The sequence below is a fragment of the Sminthopsis crassicaudata genome, chromosome 1, assembly GCF_048593235.1.
Source record: "Sminthopsis crassicaudata isolate SCR6 chromosome 1, ASM4859323v1, whole genome shotgun sequence".
NCBI lineage: Eukaryota > Metazoa > Chordata > Mammalia > Dasyuromorphia > Dasyuridae > Sminthopsis > Sminthopsis crassicaudata.
This window is the reverse complement of record NC_133617.1, coordinates 251,803,530-251,829,552: the sequence shown is the minus strand read 5'-3', so window position 1 is coordinate 251,829,552 and position 26,023 is coordinate 251,803,530. Positions and strand designations below refer to the sequence as shown.

The window sequence follows — 26,023 nt, the reverse complement described above, 5'->3', positions numbered from 1 at the left end:
TGGCTGATTATAAATGACTGGTATTTAGGACAAAAACATCCCAATTTCTCCTCCCCCATATTTCAGGTAGGAGGAGCCCTAAGAAATAGCAGAATCCCCTTGCTGCTGAGACAGAACCCAAAATGGATCAGAGCTTTTTCCAGGGGCCACTGGAAGCTTAGTTATTTCTCAGGCTATGTTCCACTTCAGGTTATGTCTGCCCTATAGATAGCTCCTGATAACCATACTGAAATGTAATTGGGCTTTTGGGGAGTCAGAGGTTTCAGGCAGGATGGGGCTTGCCCTTGGCAGAAAGAAGGAGGAGGACAGGAGCTACATTTGTCTTTCCAATTTCCTTTTGGACTTCCTTCCTGCCACACTAAGTGCCTCTCAGAGAAAGCCTTGAAAGAACAGTACCCACTGGTTCTTACCTGTTTTCTGGGTCTTGCTCCAGTTTCCCATTGCCACATCTGTTACATACAGGCCAGGAAAAAGCAGTGTTCTCGTTCACACCAACCACAATGCCTATACTCGATTAAAAAAAAAAAAGCAATTGACAAGTATTGATTAAATGCCAAATATATACCAGGCTCTATGTTAGGTCTCATAGATACAGAGAAAAAAAGGAAAAGATCTTTGCTTTCAAAAAATTTATTCTATCTGGGGAAGCAGCATGTATATATGAAAAACAAAGGTAATTTTTAGGGGTGGAGCTTACAGTGTATTGGAGCTAGCTTGAATTGGCTCTTGGGAGCCAATTATTATACTTTTAATTTTAGTATTATACTTTAGTGGATATTGGGAAATATTACAAATCCAGGTTTGGTTTTCTCTTTCTCTCTCTCTCTCTCTTTGGCTGATTGTCTAGATTTAAAAACGTAATAAAGAGAATGCTAATAATGCAGGCTAAACTGAAAAAAAAAAAAAATACCCTGAATATAGATTTGCTCCTTTACCTCCTCCTTATCCCCTCCTCCTGAGTAGTTGTTAAAATTTACAAGCAAACCCTTGGGGTAAAGGCTCTAAGAGCTGGGAAGGGAGAAGATCAAGAAGGGCCTAATATAGGTATATGGAACTAAAGCCAAGCTTTGAAAGAAAGTTCAACTGAACTGAAGTTGTTCTCCTCGAAGTAAAGAATGATCCTGGAATTGCCAACTCTACTGGTCTTTTCTTGACCACTCTGCAGACTTTGACACTATCATCCACCATTTCTTCCTGTTATACTCTCTTCTCTGGGTTTTCATGAGATTGCTTTCTCTTGTGTTTAATTTTAAGCCTCTAATAGTTTCTTCTCAGTCTCATTTGCTGAACCTTTATTTGTGTCTTGTCTACTAACTATGGGTATCTCCCAAAGTTCTGTCCTTGGCTCTCTCTCTGAGCACTCTCAGGGTGGTCACTCACACTCTTATGGCCTCAGTGAAAATCTGTCTCTCTGTCTCTGACTCCTCTCTCCATCTCTCTCTCTGCTCTCTCTCTGTCTCTCTGTCTGTCTGTCTCTCTCTTTCTCCCCCTTATTTCTCTCCCTTATCTCTCCCCTTAGCTTTAGTCCCATTGATCACCAACAGTTGTATATTTTGAACTGGATGATTGTAAAGGCATTTCAATCTCAGTAGTTTGACAGACAAAAAGTCCTTGTCTTTCTTCTAAAACCCACCCCCTCTTCTGAACTTCCCGATTCCTTTGGAGGGGACTGCTATTTTTCTAGTCATCCATTTCAGAACTTCTGGTGTTCTAAGTCCTCACACTCATCCCAATATCCAATCAATTGCCAAATTTACTTGTTGCTACTCCTATTTCTTTCAAAGAAATCCTCTTCTCTTGACTCATACAACAGCTCCTTTAGTCCAAGTCTAGATAGCTCTTTCCTATACCATTTCAGTTGCTTACTAATTTGTCCCAAGTCTATCCCTACTCTAATTTATCCTCCACAAAATCACCAAAGTGGTTTTCCTAAAGTACATGTCTGATCATATTACTTCTTTACTTCATGAATTCCTCACAGATCCCTTTTAGTTTTAGTATCTAATATAAACTTCTATGTTTAACATTTAAGGCTTTCTTACATATTAATTCTTTCTACAATACTTTATGGTCTAGCCTTAACTGCCTATTTGCTTCTCTTTATAGCATGGGATCTTATAGGTTCTGCACATTGGTGCCAAAGGGATAAGAGAGAATGGAGTGATCCATTCTTCTATTTCCACATAATTCTGGGAGAGGCAGAAATTTATTAGGGATTAGAAGAATCAATCAGCAAGTATTAATTAAGCACTTAACTATATATTAGATGCTCTGCTGGGACATCAAGACAAAACCAAAATCATCTCTATCTTAAAGGAATTTTCATTCTAACCATGCTAAAGGAAAGAGAAAAGGACAACACAGACATCTACAGATAGACACACACACAAAGTGGATTCAAGGTAACAGTGGATGGAACAATGCAGGAGATTAGGAAAGGCTTCAGGCTAGAGTTGGTGCTTCAGCTGAATGCTGAAGAAAACCAGGGATTCCAAAAAATAGGAGGTGGTGGTGGAAGAGAAAATTCTAGTAACGATGGAGAGCCAGTGCAACAATGCAATGATAGAAATGGAGTCTCAGAAAGCTAAAGAAATGGGAGGGTCCTTTTTTGTCCCTTCCCTTTGTCCTTCCCCTGACTCTCCAACTAGATCTCATTGGGTACCTGGCAGAGAAAAGCAGCACCATTTGGATGAGATTGGGGTCATCAATTACAAGGAGATGGACACCCACAAGGCACTTTCTCTCCTGTCCCTGCAACAGTAAGGAGTCAAGGATGCCATGCAAATTGTGAGCTCTGATAACAAGGAGGATGGTTGTGTGCCCTTAAAGTTAATAAAGAAGTTCAGAAGAGTTTGAGGGGAAAAGAGAATAAGTTTAGTTTTGGACATGTTAAAATTAAAATGTCTATGTAATGTACAGTTTAACATTTCTAATAGGTGGTTGGAAATTCAACTCTAGAGATTAGAGAAAGGTTAGGGATGGATAAGTAGATCTGAGAATCATTGGTCTAGAGCTGATTATTTAAATCATGGGAGTCATGATTATTTAAATCAGGAAGGGAAAAGAGAAGAAAGTCCAAGCCAGAGGCCTTGGGGACAGCTACCTTTAGAGGCTATCATCTGAGGCAATGTATTTCAGAAACATCCAAATTAGGAAGTAAAGTGTCTATGACGCTGCTTTAGTAGGCAGCACATCATGAAGCATCTGAGGCCATAGCTGAACTCCAGAAGGGCAGTCTATCCACTACCTCAACTTCCTGACCTTTCAAATGCACATGGGATCCTTTTTTGTTCCTCCTCCAAGAGGATCAGGGACATCATGGGATGATGTCTTAATTTACCTGTGAATTGGTGAATTGGACTTAAGTGAGGTAGAGTTACACAAAGTCACTCTCTCTTCCTGAGTCATCAAAGTCCATGGTAGGACAAAAGTCAAGCAGCTGGTGAGTCTGGCCTGAAGTGGACCTTGGGGTCCCTGATGCTTGACTAAGTTCTAGCCCTCACTAAGTTCTAGCCCTCACTTCACAGTGCCTGCTTTTTTAGCTTCCTTCATGGCCATTGGAACAAATTATTCTTCTCTACCCATTCAGGCAGAGAAAGTCTCACCCTAAGTCCCTTGACTCCCTAGCAGAATCGAAGCCTGTTGGTTACCCTCAACCCAGTTTAGCCCATCTGCCAAGACAGTTTACTGGAATGTGGCCCAGCACAGTTTCTTGGAGCCACAGATGAGAGTTGGTCAAGGTGGAGACCACAAGTGGATAAACAGCCCTGAAAATGGCTGGGCTTGCCATTTTCACTCAGAATTCATCGCTATTTCCTTCTCCCACAAAATGGGAACAGAGCTCATCATGTCATAGTTAAGTGAGTAAAAGCCTACCTGCTTCCTGGAAGAGTATAGCCATGAGTCTATGAACATCCAGTAAAATCATATCCTTTCCCTATTGCATATTCTGAACCAATGAAGTCCTCCATATAGGCAAAATGATGAAAACCTTAGCTCACACAATAATGTTACAAGAAAAGGTTAGAAGATTTTGTATATTATTTATGCATTAGCTAAAAAAAAAAAAGAAAAAAGAAAAAGAAAAAAGCAAACAAACATGCAGCTTTTGTTGGAAAGTATTGAAATTAGTAAAAGACAAGGGAAAATGCAAAACGTGGTACAATTTTTCCGAAAACAGAAAGAAGTAGGGTCCTTTTCAGTAACTGTGGTGGACAAGCTGCCTTACTATGAGGAAAATAAATAAGGGGAAAGAATTGATCTGGAGAGGAGACAATAGGATTGTGAACAAGAAGTCAGCCTTGTCAATTAAAATAAATCATGCAGTACACACATGAATGAATATTATTAAATTAGAGTTGGAGGATGTTACAGAAACAATAGTCTCTGATTTTGGAAAAGCTGCACTAATTAATGAAATTAAACTTGCAAAACTACTTCAAATGGGTAAGTCTAGGATGAAAAGCAGACTAAAGTCAACAATGGCCAATGATAAAGTTCAGCCAGTCTGCAGCAGGAAGGCAATGTCTTATAATTCACAACTGGGGCAATGCTCCAACTTCTAACAGTTGGTTGAGTGGATAGAGTGGCCTGGAATTAAGAAGACCTGAGTTTAAAAACAATAAGTTTGAGTTCAAATTTGCCTTCAGATGCTTACTAGCTGAATGATTCTGGACAAGTCACTTAATTTATGTTTGCCTCAGTTTCCTCATTTGTAAAATGGGGATAATAATAGCACCTACTTCCAAGGTTTGTTGTGAGAATCAGATGAAACTACAAAATACTCAGCACAACATCTGGCACATTAAGTGCTATATAAATGTTGTTATTTTTATTAAATACTGGCATCACTATGATTAGTCAGTCAAAAAGCATTCATTAAATGCTTAGTATGTGCTAAGCATGAGGGATACAGAGAAAGGCAAAAACAATTCCTGCCCTCAGGAAGCATATTTTATAAATATGGGGGGATATGGTATAAATATTCAGATACATACAAAATATATAGAGTAGGTGATTGTTGAAAAGGGAATACATTAATAACTATGGAAATTAGGAAAGCCTTTCTGGAGGAGAGATTTGAGCTGAGTCTTAAAGAAGGATGAAGAAGAGGGGTCACAGAATTCCAGGCATGAATGATCTAGGCATTGCAAATAATCTAGATCACAGAATGAAGGTAAGATGGAAAAATATGAAAAGTTTGGAAAGTTAGGCCAGATTTTGAAGAGTTTTAAATGTCAAACAGAAAACTTTATATGATTCTGGAGGTCATAAGAAGCCTCTGGAAGTCCCTGATTAAATGAATGAGAATGGTGTGATTAGACTACCCTTTGGAGAAATCAGATCAGTCACTTAGTGGAGGATGATTTGGAGGGAGGAGAGATTAGAGGCTGTGAAATCATTTAGAAGGCTAGTTGTGTCTCAGACAAGAATTGGTATAAGCCTTAGGTTTGTAGCTTTATGAGTAGAGAGGAGATTATGTGCCACAGATGTTGTGAAGGTAGAAATGAGAAGAGTTGATAATGGATTGGATATTTGAGGTAAATGAGAGAGAAAAGATGAGGATGATACTAAGGATGAAGGTTTGGGTGATTAGGTAGACATAGCGCCGTTAAAAGTGATAGGGAAATTCATAAAGGGAGAGAGTTTTAGTACCATTTTGGACATAGTGAGTCTGAGGTGCCTACAGAACAATTTTTGAGTTGGACAAGAGGCACTTGAGGATGTGACTTGGATTTGTATAGAGATGATAATTGAATCCATGCTGCTCCTAATTTCTGGCCCTATATATCTGAATGACTGGCTAAAGGAACATTCCATCTATATGTCCCACTTGTACCTCAAAATGAGCTTGTCCCGTACAAGGGATAATGTTGTAAAAAAAAAATACCTATGCATATGTACTGTCAAAAAAAATGTTATAATTATAAAAATTAATTTAAAAAAAAAAGAAAGAAAAAAAATGAGCTTGTCCCAAACTCTGCTACCATTAGGAACACTTGCTTCACCGTTTGCCCTTAGTATTTCTTTTCGGAGCACTGCCAAATATTTACCTAGTCTCCTAGTGTCTGAAATATTGATGTTTTTTGGATTCAGTTCTTTTCATCTTTCACATCCAGTCAGTTACCAAGTCCTATTGAGTCTACCACCAAAATATTGCTTTCATATACCCCCTTTATTATGGTTCTATAGCCAATGTCAGGATTTAGGTCATTCACTAAAACCTATCTGGATTATTATAATAGCTTTCTTTTTTTTTTTTTTAAATTTAAAATTTTTATTTTCAGTTCCAAATTCTCTCCTCTCCACCCCGTCCCATCCATTGAGAAAGCCAAAATGTGAATGTAAATAGCAATAGTTGCTGTTTTGGCCAGAAATCCTGAAGATCTTCCCCTCCCAGATTTATTCCTTTTTAATTTTTATTTACTTATTTTTGACTGAGCTAAAAAGGCCATTCCTTGTTTCATTTCTTCTTTAGCCAACATTAACTACTGAATGGGTAATTGTCTCAGTCAGACTGAGACCTGTTGAAGACCTTAGCTTAAAATGGTCAATAATAGCTTTCTAACAAGACTAACCTTCCCTATTTGATTGAATTCCCCATATGTATTCCCATCACTCTAGAACTCAAAAGATCTTCAATGTTTCAATATTGTTTATGAAATAAAGTTCAATCTTTTTAGCCTGGTATTTAGGGCACCCTACTATATAGTGGCTTCCCTCTGTGTCTTACCTCATATTACTTTGCTCAAAGCCCTTCAAAAATATCTTTGATTCCCTGTCTCTTAAGCTGCATGCATTCACTACTCTTTTGCCCAGAATATCCGGCTTTCTCCTTTTTACCTGCCTCTTGTCCTTTAAACAACAAGAATGTTAACTCTTTCAGGAATCCTCCCTGATTAAAAAGAAAACCTCCTCTTTCTGTTAATAATTACCTGTCTCCATGGAATTCACATAGTAGGTTGTTTGGAATTTCTTAAATGTACAGATAAGTTTAAAGCATACTAATTATAAGAGCAGTGTGTATGTCTTATTTTCTTTACCATACTATAAGTTCCCAGAGGGCAGTGACCACACCTTATTATACCACAATGCCCAGCATAAAGCTTAGTACCAGTTAGGCACTTAATAGACATTTTTTAAATTAAAATTTTTTTTTCATTTTTTTTATGTGTAAGAGAAAAAAAGCAATGCTATTCTCATCATTTGAGGAATGCTAAATTAAAATATTATGAAACAAAAATGTTTCTATAAATGCTTATAAATAATTAGGAAAAGGAAGAAATAAGTGCTAAGAATATCACTATCAACAATAAACAATAATCAGATACCTTAAGGTAGATACAGATATTGACCACTACAGGATGGGTAGTGCCTAAAAGTATCAATTGGATTAAAAGGTTTTTTTTAGCTTGAAGAATAAATACAAAGCAGAAAAAGAGTAACTGAGCATCTGTCCTAATTCTGTAGACCTTTAAGGTTTACAAAGCACTTTCATCATAACAATTAGACAAGTAGGTAGGGGAAGTATTGTTATCATCCTTTTTTATAGAGAAAAAAAACTGGGACTCAGAGCAGCAAGTAATCTGCCCAAGATCACACAGCTAAGTAAGTATCATGTTTGATTCTTGGGCTAGTGGTTCTTTCAGTAAGAATTTATGAATACCTACTTTTTATCATACCACGTTACAGCTTATGAAATTAGGCCAATTTGACCTATAGTAGAACTTAGATTAAGTTTAAAATTTTCTCTGAAAAGCTATTCACTCTTTCCTATGTTCGCATATCAAAGCCAAAACAAAGACCAAAGTGAATGTAAATAGTGATAGTTGTTTTGGGCAGAAACCCTGATTTTTCCCCTCCCAGATTGATTCCTTTATTTATTTATTTCTGACAGAGGGGAAAAATGAGCCTTTCCTTGCCTCATTTCTTTCTTAGCCAATCTTAATTCCTGAATGGGTGCTTGTCTCAGTCAAGTTGAGACCAGTTGAAGATCTTAGGTCAAAAAGGTCAAGGCCTCCCATTGTATCCAGGGTCATCTCCAGATCTATATCTGGCCACTGGACCCAGATGGTTCTAGAGAAAAAAATGACCTTAGTGACCTTGCACAGTCCTTCCCTTAAATCCAATTCACTTGCATGTCATAGTATCACTTCTCTGATGTCAGGGTCAGTCTTCTGGAATGGAGGACAAACAACAATGTTCATCTCTGTACCTTGTTGCTGTTGAGTTTTTTTTTTTTCCAGTTATATCTGAGTCCTTATGACCCCATTTGGAATTTTCTTGGCAAAGATACTGGAGTGGTTTGCCAATTTCCTTCTGCAGCTCATTTTACCGAGGAGGAAATGGAGGCAAACAAGGTAAAAAGACTTGCCCAGAATCACACAGCTGTAAAGTAGCAGAATTGAGATTCAAACCAAAGTTTACTGGATCCAAGTCTAGTGAAAATTTTTACTACACTAATCTATTCAATAAATTTTAGAAAGAAAAAGAAAATAATTAAATTTTAGGTATACTAAGATTAATAATTCCCCAGATACAACAAAACGACGGTACATTCATAGATATTAGTACAATGATTCCATAAGGTACCATCTTTAAAAGGGTCTTTGAACCAGTCACAGATTAATCGACTTCCATTGGTATCTTTCAGGCCCAGTCCAGGGTAAATGTTCAAAACCGAGCAAGTCACTAAAATTAATAGAGTCTTGTGATTCCCATAACATCAAGACAGGAAGCTGGTAGTGTGGTATATTGGAGGGAACATGGTCCAGGAGTCAGAAGGTGGGAGTTATATAGCCAAGTAATACTTCTTATTTTCTGTATACTGTTGAGGGGGGGAATCACTTATCCTCTGGTGACTTTAGTTTCCTTAAAAGAATGAAGGGGCTGAAGGTCTCTTCCACTTCAAACATACTATGATACCCTTAGGTTACTGCTAGAAAGCTCCAAGTCCATTCTGTGGATTCCCCAGCATTTGTAAAAAAGAACCACAAGGAGCCCACAGAGCGGGTTTGTTAGGGATTCAAGGAGATAGAGGAGGAGGAAAGAAGAAGAGGGAAGATGAAGGGAAGGAAGGAAGAACAGTTCCTCAGTTCATAAATGAAATGAAATTTAAATTTAACTAATGAATGTATCACAATTAACATGAAGGAGTTAAATCTGGGATAGCTTTGGCAAAGCCATTGATAGTAATTGCAGGGTGAAGGCTCAGAGTCCTTGTACTCAATGGAAGTCTGGCCTGGGCCAAGGAATTTGATTGGATGTGGGAGTTAAGGAGTGGGTGGTATGACCAATCTTGGTTTGCTATTTTGCAGCTGAGGCTGTTTTTTTTTTTTTTTTTTTAATCCCTAGTTAGACTGGTTCTTATCAGGAGATCTGGCAGCAGTGTAGTCCTGCCTAAGCAGAGGTACACTTTGTGATAACAGCTGTGTTTGCACATTTGATTGACTTAGCTCCAGTGGCCAACAAGATGGTTTCAAGGGGTTTTATAATGATGACAAAACCTAAAAATGAAAAATCAAAAATTTTTTTTAACAAAAAATGTTTTTTTTTTTTTTTAAAGCCCTCCTACAGAACATCTGAACAACTTTCTAGTAGGGATTGACTGTAAACTTATTATTAGTTATTCAGCTCTGTTTGTCTATTCCTAGCCATTCTTCAACATTCAGTTTAAATGCTTTTTTCTTTTAGAAATCTTGACTGATCTCATCCTTCTTTGAACATTCTATTATGGTCAATATTCATTGTACTGAACATATTTATGTATATGCAAAATCTCTCCATCTCTGTCTTTGTCTCTTTTCCCTAGTAACATTCTACCTATCCACAGAGTCTTTTGCCTCCCTCTTCTTACCTTTTCTACTTGAGCATACAATTGGCAACCTTCAGATATGGCCGGTGGGACTTATCTCATGCTACTTAAGTGGGGATGGGAATAGATAGCATTGGCTTGTGACAGGTGGGCTTGGATGAATGGTATCTGGGAGCTCTAGTTTACCACTAGAAATCTTTTCAGTACAATTTATCAAAAGCTCACTGTTTAGGTATTTCCTTGAGCATTTTCTGGTGTGCCTTATTCTTAAGAAAACTCAAGATTAAAAACAAACATTAAGACCAAAATATAAAGAAATGATAATTCTATTAGGCAAATTCACAATGGTATTTCATAAATCAATACTTATTTATTTACTCCACTCATACTTGCAGTTAGATTCAGGTTATAAAAGTTTGATGGTATTTCATTTAGAAATAAGGCTATAAAGTCACCCTAATGAAATACAGCAACACCAAAGAGTTTGGTGTTCTATATGATGACAAAGTGAATAAAAAATTCAATTTGTCCAGACTTTGATAACTGGTTAGTCAGGCAGTTTTTAAATTAGTATACATATACATTCATATACAAAAATCTTCTACAAGCCCAGAATTATGTCAAGAACTATAACTAAACTGATGTGTGTAGACCCTCTATTAGAATAGATCCCACTTCTATAAATTAACAGATGGTTTTTAAAAGTTACTGCAGCTAAAAAATTCATGGCTCTAAAGCCAACATGGTGATGAGTCTCTTCAAATTCAGTCAAATCAGTTCTTGGAAAATAGAAATGCATTACACTGGATCTCTCCTCAAAATCTTCTGCTAGAGTTGAGTTCCTCTGGGTTACCTTTCATATCAGTACATCAGAATAAGTGAATGGAGAGGATTAGTTTTGGAAAATTGCAAGTGTTTTTGCTGACCCCAAACTACTTGTTGTGACAACACACCCTTAAACATGAACATTCTCCCAGTGATATTCAGTGGTTGGGAATCGTAGAATAATAGTATCTCAGAAGAGTCAAACTTATAGATCAATGGAAGGCCTGAAGCATATTAACAATATTCTAAGTGGAAAATGAAATAGAAGACATTATGAAGGAGAAATCTGACTAGAAAAGGAGATGAGTCAGTCACATAACAATTATAAATGATAAATAGATGAATACTAGTACTCAAAGATATTAAAAGAGCAAAAGGAAGAATCTTTCATGGAGGACTAATGAAAGGAAAGACTCCTTCAGGATGACAAGGTGAGAAGGTGTACAGGGCACTGGTGAAGAGAGCTGTCCCACCATTTAAATCATCAAGTCTTCAAAATATCCAAATGATTTACACACAAGTTTTAATGAGCACATAACAAAAATTTAGGTCCACCTCTTCAAGTCAATATTCTAAGATTTTTAACCATGGTAATAAAATACTTAGCATTTACATAGTGCTTTAAAGTATACAAAGCTCTTTACATGTGTTACCTCACTTGAATTTCATACAGAACTCTGTGAGGTGGGTGCTATTATTATGCTCATTTTATAGCTGTGGAAATTGAGTTTGTTAATAATAATATGATTTGATTTATTATTAGAAATTATTTGTTGTTATAATTCAGTCATGTCTAACTCTTTGTGATCCCTTCTGGGGTTTTCTTGGCTGAGATACGAGAGTAGTTTGCCATTTCTTTCTCCAGCTCATTTTACAAATGAGGAAACTAAGGTAGGCAGGGTTAAGTGATTCTCCTAGGTGGAACTCAGGAAAATGAGTCTTTCTGACTCTAGGACTGGCACTGTACCAACTAGCTGCTATTTCAGAAATTATTACTTTGTGGGAGCTAGAAATCAAACTTGGCATAAATTATTATTACATTATGGCAGGACACATACTCCTTGGCTTACCTTCTTACCAAGCAAGGCAGGTTATGGTAGACCCACTGCAGGGGTCATTTCTGCCTCTCTCAGGAGGGTTCCTTGCTCAGTGATAGTGGAAATTACACATTACCAGAGCTTATCCCAAGGAGCATTTTCATCTTCAGCCCCAAGGGTATATAGCTCTCTTGCCAACCAGGTCTCCACCAGAGACAGTGCCACTTGCTGTCTTTCCTCTTCAGCCCTTGCAAATAACAGGACTTTTTCCAAAGCCTCCAACCCTTGTCCAACTTTGTTTAAAGAAGCTTTGTTCTCAGGGCAACTTTGTTAAAGTATTGCTATCCAAGTCCCATAACTTTTAATCACAAACTCTCTGTGAGTGCACTTTAATCCTATTTCCCTGTAGTACTAAAATAAACAGTACACAGAGCACTCCTGGGATAGGGGCTCATCTCTTCCATTATCAGTACCTAAATATAACTCTTGAAGGAAAGGATAGTGATAATCTTTGGGTTACTTTAATTAAAGAGATTAAGAAAAAAAAACATTAAGAGCAATAGCCAAAGAAAATCTTTTTTGCTTACAATATATTTAACAAGCAGAAGTAGAGAAGAAAAGAAAAAAAAATAAGAAAGAAAGAAAAGAAGAAATAGAATTAGCCCAGCCATAAATAGGAGTCTACACTACTCTGGAAAAAGGGCAACAATAGAAGAAATAAATTTTCATCCCCTTGAGAGCAAGGACTGCCTTTTCCCTTTTTTAATATCCCTAGCACTTACCTGGCACACAGAAGGTGCTCAACAAGTGCTTATTGATTGATTGATTAATGCATTATTGAACAATAGCTCACTAGCTCTATCTAGAAGAGGCAGCTCAAAGCAATAAAAGGACACTGACTCACATCAGAAAATCTGGGTTCACCTGCAGAATCTGATATGTAAATCAGTATGATTTTGAGCAAATAAATTCAACCCTCTTGGTCTTTATTTCTTGGTCCTGGTCTTGGTCTCTTTAAGGAGAGTTAGACTAGGTGATTTCTAGTGTCTCTTCCAGCCCAAAATCCTAGCTTCCCTCTACAAGAATACAGACTACCAACTTTTACTTATCAGGCACCTATGCTGTGCCAAGCACAGAAGAGGACAAAGACAAAAGGGAAGTACTCCCTGGTCTTTAGGAGCTTACATATTATTGGGGGAGACATGTAAGTACAAAGCAGATATGAGACCATTTTGGTGGAGGCAGGTAAGGAGATTAGAAAAGGCTCCATGTAGGAGAAGGCTACACTTGAGATGAAGCTTGAAGAAAATGGGGGATTCTAAGTATGGATGAGGTTGGAATGCATTTCAGGAGAACCACTGTGAAAGGACTGGGACAGCTGGACCATGTGAGCCTTGTCAACAAACAGAGTCTTTGAAAATTTACATTTTTTTCTATATCACACCACCGTATTTTGAAGAGGATAAGTCTTAGTTATCAATTTCATACCACAGCCTAAAGTACCTAACAAGCTTAAAAGAAAAAAAGGGAGAGAGCTGGTAAGAAAGAACAGCTAGATGGCACAGTAGATAAAGTACTGGACTTGGAATCAGGAAGACTATTTTTTAAAAATGTGTTGGAGAAGAAAATGGCAAACCAGTCCAATATCTTTACCAAGAAAATCCCAAATGGGCTTGCAAAGAATCAGACACGAATGAAAAACGACTGGACAGATGGGTACCTTGCTCAATGGTGAAGCTGCACATCGCCAAGTCAGGTCACTTGAGCACAGATGGGAGGTCTTAGTTATTCTTTATAATTGCATAGGGATGATAATATTGAAAACCATATAAAATCTGAAACTAATGGCAACAACTTTAACTCCCAAGGCCTTTTATCCATCCAGGGAATTAATATATTTAGTCGCAGCCACAAATATTTACAAGTAAGTTCAGCATTTCCTGAAATGCTGTAGATATATTATCTATCTATCTATATGTGATCTGCATAATCCTCTGTCTATATGCTTAAATATAAGTTATGACTTAAATTATGATAATATGTGGATCATCAGGAATTCCCTGGGGCTACAAGGGGTAGAGTCAGGCTGAGGTTAGACTCTCCCTCTGGTCATTTACCTAAAGAAGGCGCTGTCTATGGCTTCAAAATGTAGAGAATATAGCTCAAGTGGAAAGAAGACTTCATAATACATTAAACTAAGCCTTGCCAAAAATAACAAACCACTGGCACTATCTTAGTACCCAAAGGGCAGTTTCATCATAGTGTAAAAAATACTTTTAGAATCTGAAGTTCATTTTTCTTACCCATAATGAAGTTCCTTTGAAAGTCTCTGCCATTTGCCAACACTCATCGTGAGTGACATTGACCATCCTTGTGATTTAATGAATAGGAAGAATAGCATTTGAAATTCAGGTCAGCATTTGCTAAGTGCCTACTGTGTGCAAGGTGTTTATTTTACTAAGTCCTGGGGATAGGAATTAGAGCTGTGACTTCATTAGTATAAAAGACTCTTGGATAAAGAAATCCCTTCTATCAATATAGGTCAGAATCTTCTCTGCAGTTTAGTCTTAGACAACCTCCCAGACTATTGAGAGATGAAGGCATTTCCTAGTGTCACCCAGCCAGTATATATCAGATTTAGGACAAGAAATCCTGGGGATGCAGAGATAGAAAATAACAGCTGCTACCTTCAAAGGACCTGCAGTCTACTGGAGGAGCAGAGGATAATCTACGTACAAAATAACTATAATATAAGCCAAATTGTGAAAAAAGGCAAATAAAGAGGCATGAGAGATTCGGGGGGGAGATCATTTCTAGTAAGGAGATGGGGAGGATGTCAGAAAAAGGTTCATAAAGGAAATGTGCATGTTGAGATTCTTGAAAAATTTCAATAGTATTTCTTTTTCTACCATGTTTCCCCGATAATAAGACCTATCCCAAAAATAAGCCTTCCCCTTACTGTGTAAGATTCCTCTAAAATAAGCCCTATTGAGATTGCTACTGTAGTGAAGGTGATCCCCTGCGCTACACGCTACATTACGGTACCCACACTGCGCTCCGAGCTGCATCCAATCAGAGCTGCAGCAGTGATATTGCTGGACATCACAGATTGGGTCCACTTCTTCTGAAGGAAATGGAGGCGCAAGGCATCCAGGACGGAATTCAGGGTATGGACACTTATGACGATGTTGTTGAAGAAGATGACATGATCATTATTGAATAAAAGTACATTTTTTTTTGTTTACATTTACCTGTTTATTAAAATTGCTGTCAATGTTCATTAAAATAAGCCCTCCCCTGAAAATAAGCCCTCTGGTGTTTTTCTGTCCAAAAAAAAATAATAATAAGACAGTGTCTTATTATCAGGGAAACACAGTAATATAGTTTTCAATATTCATTTTTTGTAAGATTTTGTGTTCCAAGTTTTATCTCTTCCTCTCTTACCTTACTCCTTCCAAAGAAAACAACCACTCTGATACAGGTTAAATATGTGTAATTCTTTTAAACATATTTCCATATTTGTCATGTTGTGTGCAAGAAAAATCAGATCAAAAGGGAAACAACCACAAGAAAGAAAAAGCAAGCAAACAAACAAAAGATAAAAAATACTATGCTTTGATCCACATTCAGTATCTATAGTTCTCTGGATTTGGAAGGCATTTTCTAACTCAAGATTACTGGAATTGTCTTGAATCACAGAGCACAGAGCATATAACAGAGCACTACTCTTTTAGCTTTTGAGAGTGTACTGTGTGGGGTTATTCTGTCTGAAGATATTATTTATATGGCAGGCACCAGAATTATCATCATTAAAATTAATTTCAATAAACATTTATTAATCACCTACTATGTGTCAGACCCTGTGTTAAGTACTATGGATACAAAAAGAGCAAAAGAAAGTCCCTGCTCTCAATTAAGATACAATTTAAATGAGGAGGGGAAGGGAAGAGACAACATACAAATGTGTGCAAAGATGCTGTGTACAAGATAAATAGGAAATTGCTAAGGCAGGGAAGACACTGGAATTAAGAAAAATTGAGAAGAGCTTTCTATAGGAAGAAGGATTTTAGTTAGGACTTAAAGGAAACCAGGAATGTCCGTAGTTGGAGTGAAGGAGAGAGAGCATTCTAGATATGGGGAATAGTCAGAAAAATGCTCAGGGCCAAGAGATGAAGGGTCTCTTATGTAACACTGTACGGCCAGTGTCCCTAGACTTAAGAGTATGCATTGAGGAGTACAACATAAGAAGACTAGAAAGGGATGAAGGGGGCTAGGTTATGAAGGGCTTTCAAAAGCAAATAGAGAATTTTGGTTTTGCTTGTGGAGGCAATAGGAAGCCATGGAGTTTACTGATTAGACCTGCATTTTAGGAAAATGACTTTAGTGGCTGAATGGAGGATGGATTGGAGAGGAGAAAGATTTGAGGCAGGCAGACCCATCAACAGGCTACTGCAGTCATCTAGTGTGAGGAGATAAGGGTCTGAATAAAAGTCTTTAGGTGGGGCCAGTGTCAGAGGAAAGGCATAAATAATTAATAGAAGAAGCATAGTTATTGCAACTCTATTTTGGTAGAGCATTGTTGGGTACTACATGAACAGTTACTATTTTTGTGATCTTTGGCAATCCTACCTAGCTGCTATGCCTCTTAAAAATGAACACAAAACTTTACAAATGTAATAATATATAATTCTGTAAACATACCATGAAATCATTTTCATCACAATATAAATAGATGAGAAAAAGCATAAGAACTTCACAATCAGAAAAACTAGTTTTGATTGCTATAGCTCCCACTGATTTTTCCATTCTTTGATCCCAAGAACTGAAAATATTTTGAACGTAACCATTAAATGTGAGTATGCCCTGTTGACTCAATTCAATTTTAAATCCCTAGAAAGAATTATTGAATCAAATTTCTTTGTATCTCTCTAGTATTTTAACATACCCATTGTTATACATAGCATATGATGGATGCCTATTTCTCCAATTAAAAAAGTCCATTCTTCCTTTTAGCCATAACCAGACCTTGCTATGATTACATTTTTACTTCTACCAGCAAAATCATACATTGTGGCACAATTTTCTTAGGGCTTTCTGTTTATTTCATTTCATTTTGTTTTAGAATGGGGATGTTTAATGCTCACATACTCAATCTTCCACATGTGAAAGCAGTAAATGGACAACACTTGTGATCCTATGGTTGGCATTTGGGAATACACCATATGAAATATTAGCATATCAACCGTAGGCTTAGAGTCTCATTTCCTTGAGGAAAGAAAAGATCCATACTGCTTTACTTTTTCAATTCCAAAGATATATCAATGTTCTCCTCAGGTTGTTTAGTCACAATAGCAAGAAGAATACAGTCTCATCATTATTATTCTTTAGGTAAGTCTGATTTTTTAAATGTGTTGTACTACACCTAAGACATTATTGGCTCAAGCACAATTAGTGATTGTAATAAATAAACCGTATCCCAAGTGAGGAGAGGGAGAAACAGGTGAAAGGGGCCTCCTTGTCAGCTGTGGAGGGGAAAGTCATAACACTCCATTCTAAAATCAACAAGTAGAATTGAGGGACCATTTTTTGGTGAGGACCTCAATCCCAAATATTTAAATTCTAGCCCCACTTGATTTAGAATTAAAATTTGTTATTTCTACTAATTTTAATGCTCATGGATCATCTTTCCTCACAAACGTTTATTTTTACCATAACTTCACAGGGAAGTAAAGGATTTAACAGACAAAAACTGAGGTCTAGAGATAAACCAAGACAACCAGAAATGCAAGAGACTTTAACCCTTAGGAAGTCAAGATTGGTTGGTACGCAAAGCAAATGATTAATAAGACAATACTTTTAAATGTATAAAATAATATTTTCACCTAGATGGCTACCGACCTTGTACATGACAAATGGAGTTCACTTGAGCTGTAGAATCCAATTCATCTAGTATAACTGGGCTAGTCAGTTCAGAGGTGTCAGCACTAGCAGCCATGTACAAAAAGGGCTTCTGAAGCATGAGGACAGTTCGTTCAACACAAATAAGTCTACCTGCCAACAGAAACACTGAAGATTATTATAGCAATGGAGAAAAAGTTAATTATTCATGCCAATGAAGACAATGCCTTTTGCCAATTCCTTAGAATCATAAGAGAAAGCTCAGTCATGTGTCAGGTTTATTCCAACAGATTGTCTTCAATGAAATATGCATTGTGTTATGGGTAAGCCCCAAGGCCTCTCAGCAAGTACATTATATTAGGTTAAAAAAACAAAAACAACCCAAACACATGGAAACACTGGATCCAAACACAATTCAGGCAGGATTTTAGTTTGATCCCTAGGAAAATAGGCTGACTGATTCAAGCTTACATATTTACAATTCCTTAAACTCTGCTTGTTTTCAGAAGTATTCTCTGAGAAATACCTTTAAGTAATCTGGATCTCCATGTCAAGGTAGTCAGTCCTGGCCCAACTATAAGTATTAGGCCAACATCTGTCACCCACCTGGGATTAAGCCTAAAGGAGGCTATGTTCTTTCTTCCAAGGCTACTTCCAGCAGGCACTGGGAGGCAGTCCCTGAGACTGTGTAATTGGCTTCTTATCAGCCTGCTCTGAGGGCGAACCCCTGGGGGCCCTAGGGAGTTCCCAGGGCTAGCTTGTGAACTCATCCTAGCAATAGCAGTAGGAACAAAATGCAAAATGAGCTGTAGCTCCGAATAGCAATCTAAGCCTATAGAGGACAACATTAAAAAAAAAAACCCAAAACTCAGCCTGGCTAGTTTAATTCTGAAAGTGAGTGTCCATGCTGATAAGGGAAGGGAACTTGTGTGCAGAAAAGCAGAGCCCCTTACTGTAGTGCTCTAAAAGTCACCACCATCTCAAATAGCTCAGAGACCGCCGATTGTCACAACAGTTGCCATTTCTTAAACTAGAGATTTAACACAGCTCTATGTCTTGGGCCCAAAATGGACCTGGAAATATCTGGGGGCATATGGCATCCTTTCTTGCCCATCTTGGAGCTGGCTCATTAACATTACCATTTTCTTGTAGGACATCCTTGAAGAAGATGGTACGGGATACTGTGTCTGTGAGGGCTTCTGTGACTTCAGGGCTGATTACGCATGATGGTGTCACATACACTGGCACAGTTTTGGGGAGGCCAGCATTTTCCAACTGCAGCGTGGCATCGGTCACTATCAGCCAAATTTCTCTTTGGTCCAGAGGAAGATTACTTTTTAACTATGAATTCAAAAGAGAGCAAAGTCTTTTAAGCTTAAAAACTATGCTTGTATCTAGGAGAAAATATAGTGACATAAGACTACCAGTCTACCAGAGATAGAAGAATCCCATTTTAACAAATATTTTTAAAATATTTGATTCTTTGCTAGGAAATTACAAATAACTAACTGGCATCTGCCACAGTGGATGCCAAAAACCCAAGGGAGAGTAATGATTCCTTGACAGATCATGGCTGAAAGTCCTTATTAAAACTTTTTTTTTTTTTGCTGATAATTGTATAAATATGTGTGCATGTATTGATTTAACATATATTTCTACCATGTTTAACATATATTAGACTAATTTCCATGTAGGGAAGGGGATGGGAGAAGGGGGAGAAAACTGGAACACAAGGTTTTGCAAGGGCTAATGTTGCAAAATTATTTATGCATGTTTTGAAAAATAAAAAGCTTTAATAAAAAAACTTTTTTTTGCTGATATAGATATTCTGAATTCTGTACATTAAGAAATCTGTTATTACACCAATCTTTTTTCCATTTATGTGAATAAGCAAAAACTTTTAATAAACTCTTAAACAGCTAAACATAATATCATTTAACTTCTTTGGGCCTCAGTTTTCTTATATTTCAAATAAGCCAATGGCTTAAGTGATTTCTAAGGTTCTTCTTTATTCTAAAAGTCCAAGATTCTCATACTTGTATTGAATGCCTGCCTAATTAGATAAGAGAGGATAAATATAGGTTTAACACTATGACCCCTATGCCAAGGTTACTGCTTTGGAACAAACATTCATTTATTCAATAGGTATTTTTTAATTAAGTGTCTTCTATGGGCTAGCTAGTATGCTAGGTTTTGTGGATGCCTAAACAACAACAACAAAATGATCCCTGATCTCAAACAACTTACATTCTCTTTGGACAAATGGAAAAAAACAAGACTCAATTGAATTACATGACCTGTTTAAGATCATTAGAAGAGGAAGGCATAGAACTTAGACTTTCTGTGTCTTAGCACCTCATTTAATGGATCCCTCTCCAAACTACTGATTTAAATGGTAGTCAGTTAATCAGTTAACAAGTGCAGCTATCTTCTAACCAGATTCACCAAGGACCTTTCATAAACACTAGCAACTATGTTTTGGAGGTTTTAACCCTCTCATCTCTGAAGCTTCTGTCCTGAGGTCCTGCTTCCTAATCCCTATCTCATCTGACACACTATTTCAGTTCTTCTTCCTGCCCATCTGTTTGAAAGCATCACCAACAGACTGGCAGCCTGATTGGTTAAATGCACATATGCAAAGGATAGTCAATAAAGGCTTGGAAGAGGAACTCTGGTGGAATACTCCTAGGACCCATTCCTGACCTTGTGCTGTTTATGGCTTTATCAACAGTATTTTCTTCTAAATTTGCAGATGATACAAAACATTTTAACAGACTAGAATACCAAGTCAAATTAACAAGGTGAAATTTAATAGGGAAATATTTAATATTTTACTTTGTTCAAAGAAAAGTAAAATTCATAGGGATCAGATTGCAGGAGGTGTAGCTATATAGCACTTAGTCTGAAAAACATCTGGAGGGTTTAAGTAGAAGCATGATAAGATTCAGCACTGTGATGTTGTATCCAAGAAAGCTGATACAACCTCATACTGTATTAAGAGAGATATGGGCTTGGAAAGTTCAGTTCTGGATGTAATATTTTGGGAAGGATGTTGATAATTCTAGATAATATTCAGAGAAAGGCAATCAAGAGGGTGACAGACCTTGAGATCATATTATATGGACTCATTACAGGAATTAATAATATTTATCTTGGAGAAGAGTTGGGTGGGAGAACTTGAAATCTTCAAGTATTTGAAAAGCTATCTTAAAGAAAAGGCTTCTGTTTGATCTGACAGAGATCAAAGAGTAGAAGATGCAAAAAAAAAAAGACAATTAAAAAACTTAAACATATAAAACTTCTCTAATAATTAGAGCTAGCTAAAGCTGGAATGGGTTCCCCCTGACTAGAAATTGTTACTCATTGATTAGGAATGTTATATAATGGATTCTTGTTCATTCAGCTCAGGGTTGGATTAGATGGTTTTTGTAATTCCTTCTCATTCTAAAATTCTATAGTAAGAGGACCATCCTCAAAACTTTTGATCACAAGCCAATCTTAAGTGGTTGGGAGGAAGATAAGTCAGCATAGGATACAAATGGATGGAATGGAATGGAATAAGGTCCTAGAAGCTAAAGAGCCAGAGCATCTATAAATTCAGGGGAACAATGGATCAGATGAAGAAGAGTGATTAAGGAGCACTTATTATCATCTTTTTTCTCCTTCCCCCTGAGAAAGAAATGGCCTTATCAATCAAAAGTAATTACTTTTTCTTATCTGCTTGTTTTTGTGGGGCAATCAGGGTAAAGTGACTTGTCCAGGATTACCCAACTAGTAAGTACCAAGGGTCTGAGGTCGGATTTGAACTCAGATTCTCCCGATTCCTGGCTTGGTACTCTAGCCACTGTGCCACCTTCAAAAATGGGCAAATGATCTTTATCTAATCGGCAAGCACTTCTTGACTCTCAGTGACCCAGCCCAGGCTTCCAAAGTCCCTGAGAATGCTTTTACCACTCCTTGAATGAGCCGTATGGTTCAGCCACAAAGAGTGGGACAGTTTCTGGATTTAGGGCCAGAAGCTGAATGCAGGAAAGTCAACACAAGTGAGGTCCAGTGGGCTATAGTTGTAGTCTTTACAAAAGAAGAAATAACTCTTCTTTCATGTTTTTTCTCTTCTGTTGACTTCTTGTTTTCTGTAATGAGTACTTTCTCATAATATGAATGGCATTTATTTAGATCCCCCTATTGGTAAAAACTGCACTTAAGGGAATCTTGAAGGGAGCTAAGGGTTCTTAGCAACAGAGGTGAGAAATCATGCTTTTTAGGCACAGGAGTTTGCTGGTGAAATGACAGTGCCAAGTCCTGGAGTCATAAAGACTCCTCTCCCTGAGTTCATATCTAGTGCCAGTTGTGTGAGCCTGGGCAAATCATGCCTTCTTGTGTTCCTCAGTTTCCTCATCTGTAAAATGAGCTGTAGAAGCAAATGCAAATCACTTTAGTATCTTTGCCAAGAAAACATGACTGAAAATGACTAAACAAAAAAAGGCATGGGAGACAGATTATGGAAAGCTACTTACAGGAAACAGCTAGAAAGTCAGTTTGACTGATGTGTAGGTGAATAATATAGAATCGAATTTGAAAGGTAGGCTGGAACCAGATTTTAAAGCATTTTATAGGACAAATAGAGGAGGTAATATTTTATCCTAAAAGCAACTGAGGAGCTATGGGGCCTCTTGATTAGAAATCCAAGAGGTAGTCACATTTACAGTTTGGTAACATCAGTTTGGTAGCTGTGAAGAGGACGTATGGGAGACGGATGGGAGACAAAGAACTGGAAACAAAGATGTTTGTAGACTGGGGAATGGCTAAACAACTGTGGTATGTGAATGCAATTGGATATTACTATGCTGTAAGAAAGGATGTATGTGATGAATATAGAGAAGCACAGAAAGATTTACATAAACTGATGCAGGGTGAAGTAAGTGGAGTCAATAAAACAATTATACACAGCAGCTACCACAATATAAATGTCAAGAACAATGACACATCAAAAAATTAAAACTGAATATAGCAAAATTATAAAGAATAAGCAGAAAAAAAAGAATAAGCAGGACTTAAATTAAAAAATATGAGAAGATGCCTCTAACCCACCCTTTTGTGGAGCTAGGAGGTGTTATACATGGTGGATGTTTTTTAACCTTTTCAATTTATCAACCAGTTGTGCTAAATTTTTTTTCCTTCTCTTAAAAAAATACCATTTATTATATGCTATGGCTTTCCCTGGAGAAGGTAAGAGGGAGTGATACTTGGGAAAATTATGTTGATGTAAGAAGCAGAAAACATCAATATAAGATTTTGATTTTTTTTAAAGAGGCTATTGAAAATAATCCATGTGACATGTATACATATATTATATTTAATTTATACAACCTGCCATCTGGGGAAGAAGGGGAAAAATTAGAACAAAAGGTTTGGCAATTGTCAATGCTGTAAAATTACCCATGCATATATCTGGTAAGTAAAAACTATATTAAAAAAAAGAAAGAAAGAAAATAACCCATGTGAGAGGTGATAAGGTCAGGAATAAGTAGTTGTAGTGAGTACAAATGAGATAGATGGGAAAGATGTCAAAGACATGAATCTGCCAAGTTTTGGCAACTAAATGATGTGGGAAGTGAATGACCATGATGAGTTAAGGATAATTTTTGGGCTGTGATTTGGAAGAATGGTGGACTATTTGATAGAAACAGAGAAGTTAAAAACAAGGGATTACAGGGAAAGATTTGGTTTTAGACAGTCTGAGTTTGAAATGAATATGGGATATTTGGGGGAGATGTCTAGGAGGCAGTTTGAGATGAGAAATTGGAGCTCAGAGAAAAAGTGGACTGGATGTGTAAATTTGGGAGTAATTGGTAGGGTACTCTAATATAGCATCGACAATCTGCTAAAATAGTAGATAAATATTTGATGATTTTATTCCTGCTCAAAAACTATCAGTGGCTCTCCATTGTCTTCAGGATAAAATAAAAATCCCTCAACTTAGGACCCCTTGTAGTCTGGCTCAAACTGACCTTTCCACCCTTACTTTCATATTATTTCCCTTCATGAACTATGCATTCTGGCCAAACCGGACTACCAGCTATTTACCGAACTTGACACTCTAGGTCTTGCCCCTGGCATTTCCCAAGGCCATCTCCCCTCCTTGGAATTCACTTCCTCCTCATCTCCACATCTCCACCCCAAGGAAGGAATCCTGGTCTTCCTTCAGTTCAATGTAACTTTCCTGTGAAGTCTCTCCCATTTGTGTCCATGCTTTATTCATTCCTCTACCCTAATCTAACCCAGATTGTAAAATCTCTCAGAGACTAATTTTTTTTTATCTTTGTGACCCCAAATTTCTAGCATAAAATTTTATAAGGGAAAATATTCAATAAATATTTATATTGAATTGAATTGAATCAAGGAGTAAAGGAGTGAACAAAGATCACTGGATTGGGGGATTTGGAGGTTTTCTTTGAGAAAGCAGTTTCAGTACAGGAGTAGTTGGAATAGTAACCAGCCTGCAAAGGTTGAAGTAGTAGAGCATTTATTAAGTGCTTGCTGAGTACCATACCCTGTGTTAAAATAGTAAGGACTATATGATCTCGGACCTCAGAAAGCTTATGTTCTATATGGGAAGGCAATCCATAAAGGGGAGATAGAAATTGTAGTTTGAAGGGGATAATTGATGGTATAGTATGGAGATGGGGTATGAAAGTTTGTTTCCAGGCAAAATAAGGGGAAGGTTTATCTATCAGAGATCCATGTCCGGGATTGAGTCCAAGGTTTTGGGCTTGATTGTCTCTAGGTTCCTTCATACAATGGAATTATGTGATTTTTTATCAGGTTTACAGGCAGATGAGAAGAAATCAGTGGAGAGAGATTAAGAGATTAAAAATGAATGATAAATTATAGCTAATTTCAGAAGCAAGGTCTTGCAGGCAATAGGAAGAGATGGGAACAAGAACCAAAGCTGAAGGATAGGTCTTAACAAGACAGAAATAATTTTCTATGTCTGAGATAGAATTAACTAGAAAATGGAAGGTAATGTTAAGAAATTTTAAGAAGCAAAAAAGGAGAATTGATGATTAATCAATTTTCTAGAGGGCTGAAGAAAATCCAAACTCTTGTTTAGAGTTTTGAGGACCCAATTATTTTCTGAGCAAATACTGTATTATTTCTGATTGTTACTCTGTCTTCTTTATTTTTTCATTTTCTTCTAACTATGGCTCATTTCTGGTTGCAAGAATGATAAAAAAATCTTCTGTATAAAATGACACATATTACACTAAAAATTCAACAAAGTATAATGCTATGGAATTAGAGACAATGTAACAAGGCCTTTTTTGTTGTTAAAAACTGGAAAAGCATTTTTAAAAAATTCACACTGAAAATATAAGATAAATTCTTTCCTTTTGCTCTTATTAATTAGAATGAAATGAACATAAAGTAAACTTTTCTTTAATGTATTAGGCTCTTCAGCGATAAGGTTTAATCATACTTAAAATATATTATCATTATAATTGCTTATTCTAGTTCCTTCCATAGAATCGGAGCTGTATTTGACCTCAAAGATTTTTTTAGTTTATATCTTTCTTGAAGAAGTGGGGTGAAAAAAACTTTTATTTCCTCTAATTAAATTTTCTGGTTAGATGGGTTTTGATGAATAGAATATACAATTTGATTATTTTATAATTTGATTCATGTGTATTATTATGTGTATTAAAGTGTAATTAAAGTATCATCACCTCTCATTTATTTACACTCATTGAGAGCTATTCTTACCATGAAGCTGCAATATCCTGCCATCAAGTTACTGGGCTGTGGCTCCATTTTTCTTAGCAAGAAAACTCAGAAGAGAAGGTAAAGGCAGACCTCTGATACAGCTTTCTGTTTGCCTTTCACCCAGATGACCAGATTTCATTTCATTTTGTTACCTTCACCCACTCTTCTCTCCATGGGAAAAGATAATCCAATATTGACCCCGGGGCCAATAAGTGACATGTACCAGTTTTAGCTGGAGCCCAAGGGGACAGAGTGGGAGGACAAAAAGAAAACTGGTGTAGGAGGACAGGTCATACTATTATTACCACATGCCCCTTTAGCATAAAGCACCTTACCTATATTGCTAATGGCAAATTCAGGATGAATAACTGCATAGTCACTACCATTTGACCTAGAACACTTTAAAGAATAATTTGAATGTATTAGATGCCAAATATATCTTTCCAAAACATACAGAACATATTTTAAAACTAACATTGTAATGGGGACAAAGATGGAAAAAACCCAACCTAAACTTCTCTTTCTAAATAGTAGTTTCAGCCTCCTTTGCTATCAAACATTTCATCACAACTAGGAGGAAACATAGGAAAATTTTGAATTTTTAGGGAGGTGAGAGTAAAGACAATGGGGTAGATAGGTGGATAGAGCACTGGGTCTGGATTCCAGCAGAACTGAGTTCAAATCT

General features: G+C 37.0%; 1 protein-coding gene across 2 annotated transcripts in view; it reads right to left on the bottom strand.

Moving 5' to 3' along the window:
* SPIDR (scaffold protein involved in DNA repair) overlaps positions 1–26,023 on the bottom strand; it is a 537,804-nt gene that overhangs the window by 17,378 nt on the left and 494,403 nt on the right. For both annotated transcript variants that reach the window (XM_074277903.1, XM_074277912.1), the window contains 3 exons: positions 18,714–18,915; positions 17,575–17,727; positions 411–504 (listed from right to left, as the gene is read on the bottom strand). In XM_074277903.1, the coding sequence (XP_074134004.1) occupies positions 411–504; positions 17,575–17,727; positions 18,714–18,915 (449 nt within the window). The remainder of the gene's footprint in view (positions 1–410; positions 505–17,574; positions 17,728–18,713; positions 18,916–26,023) is intronic.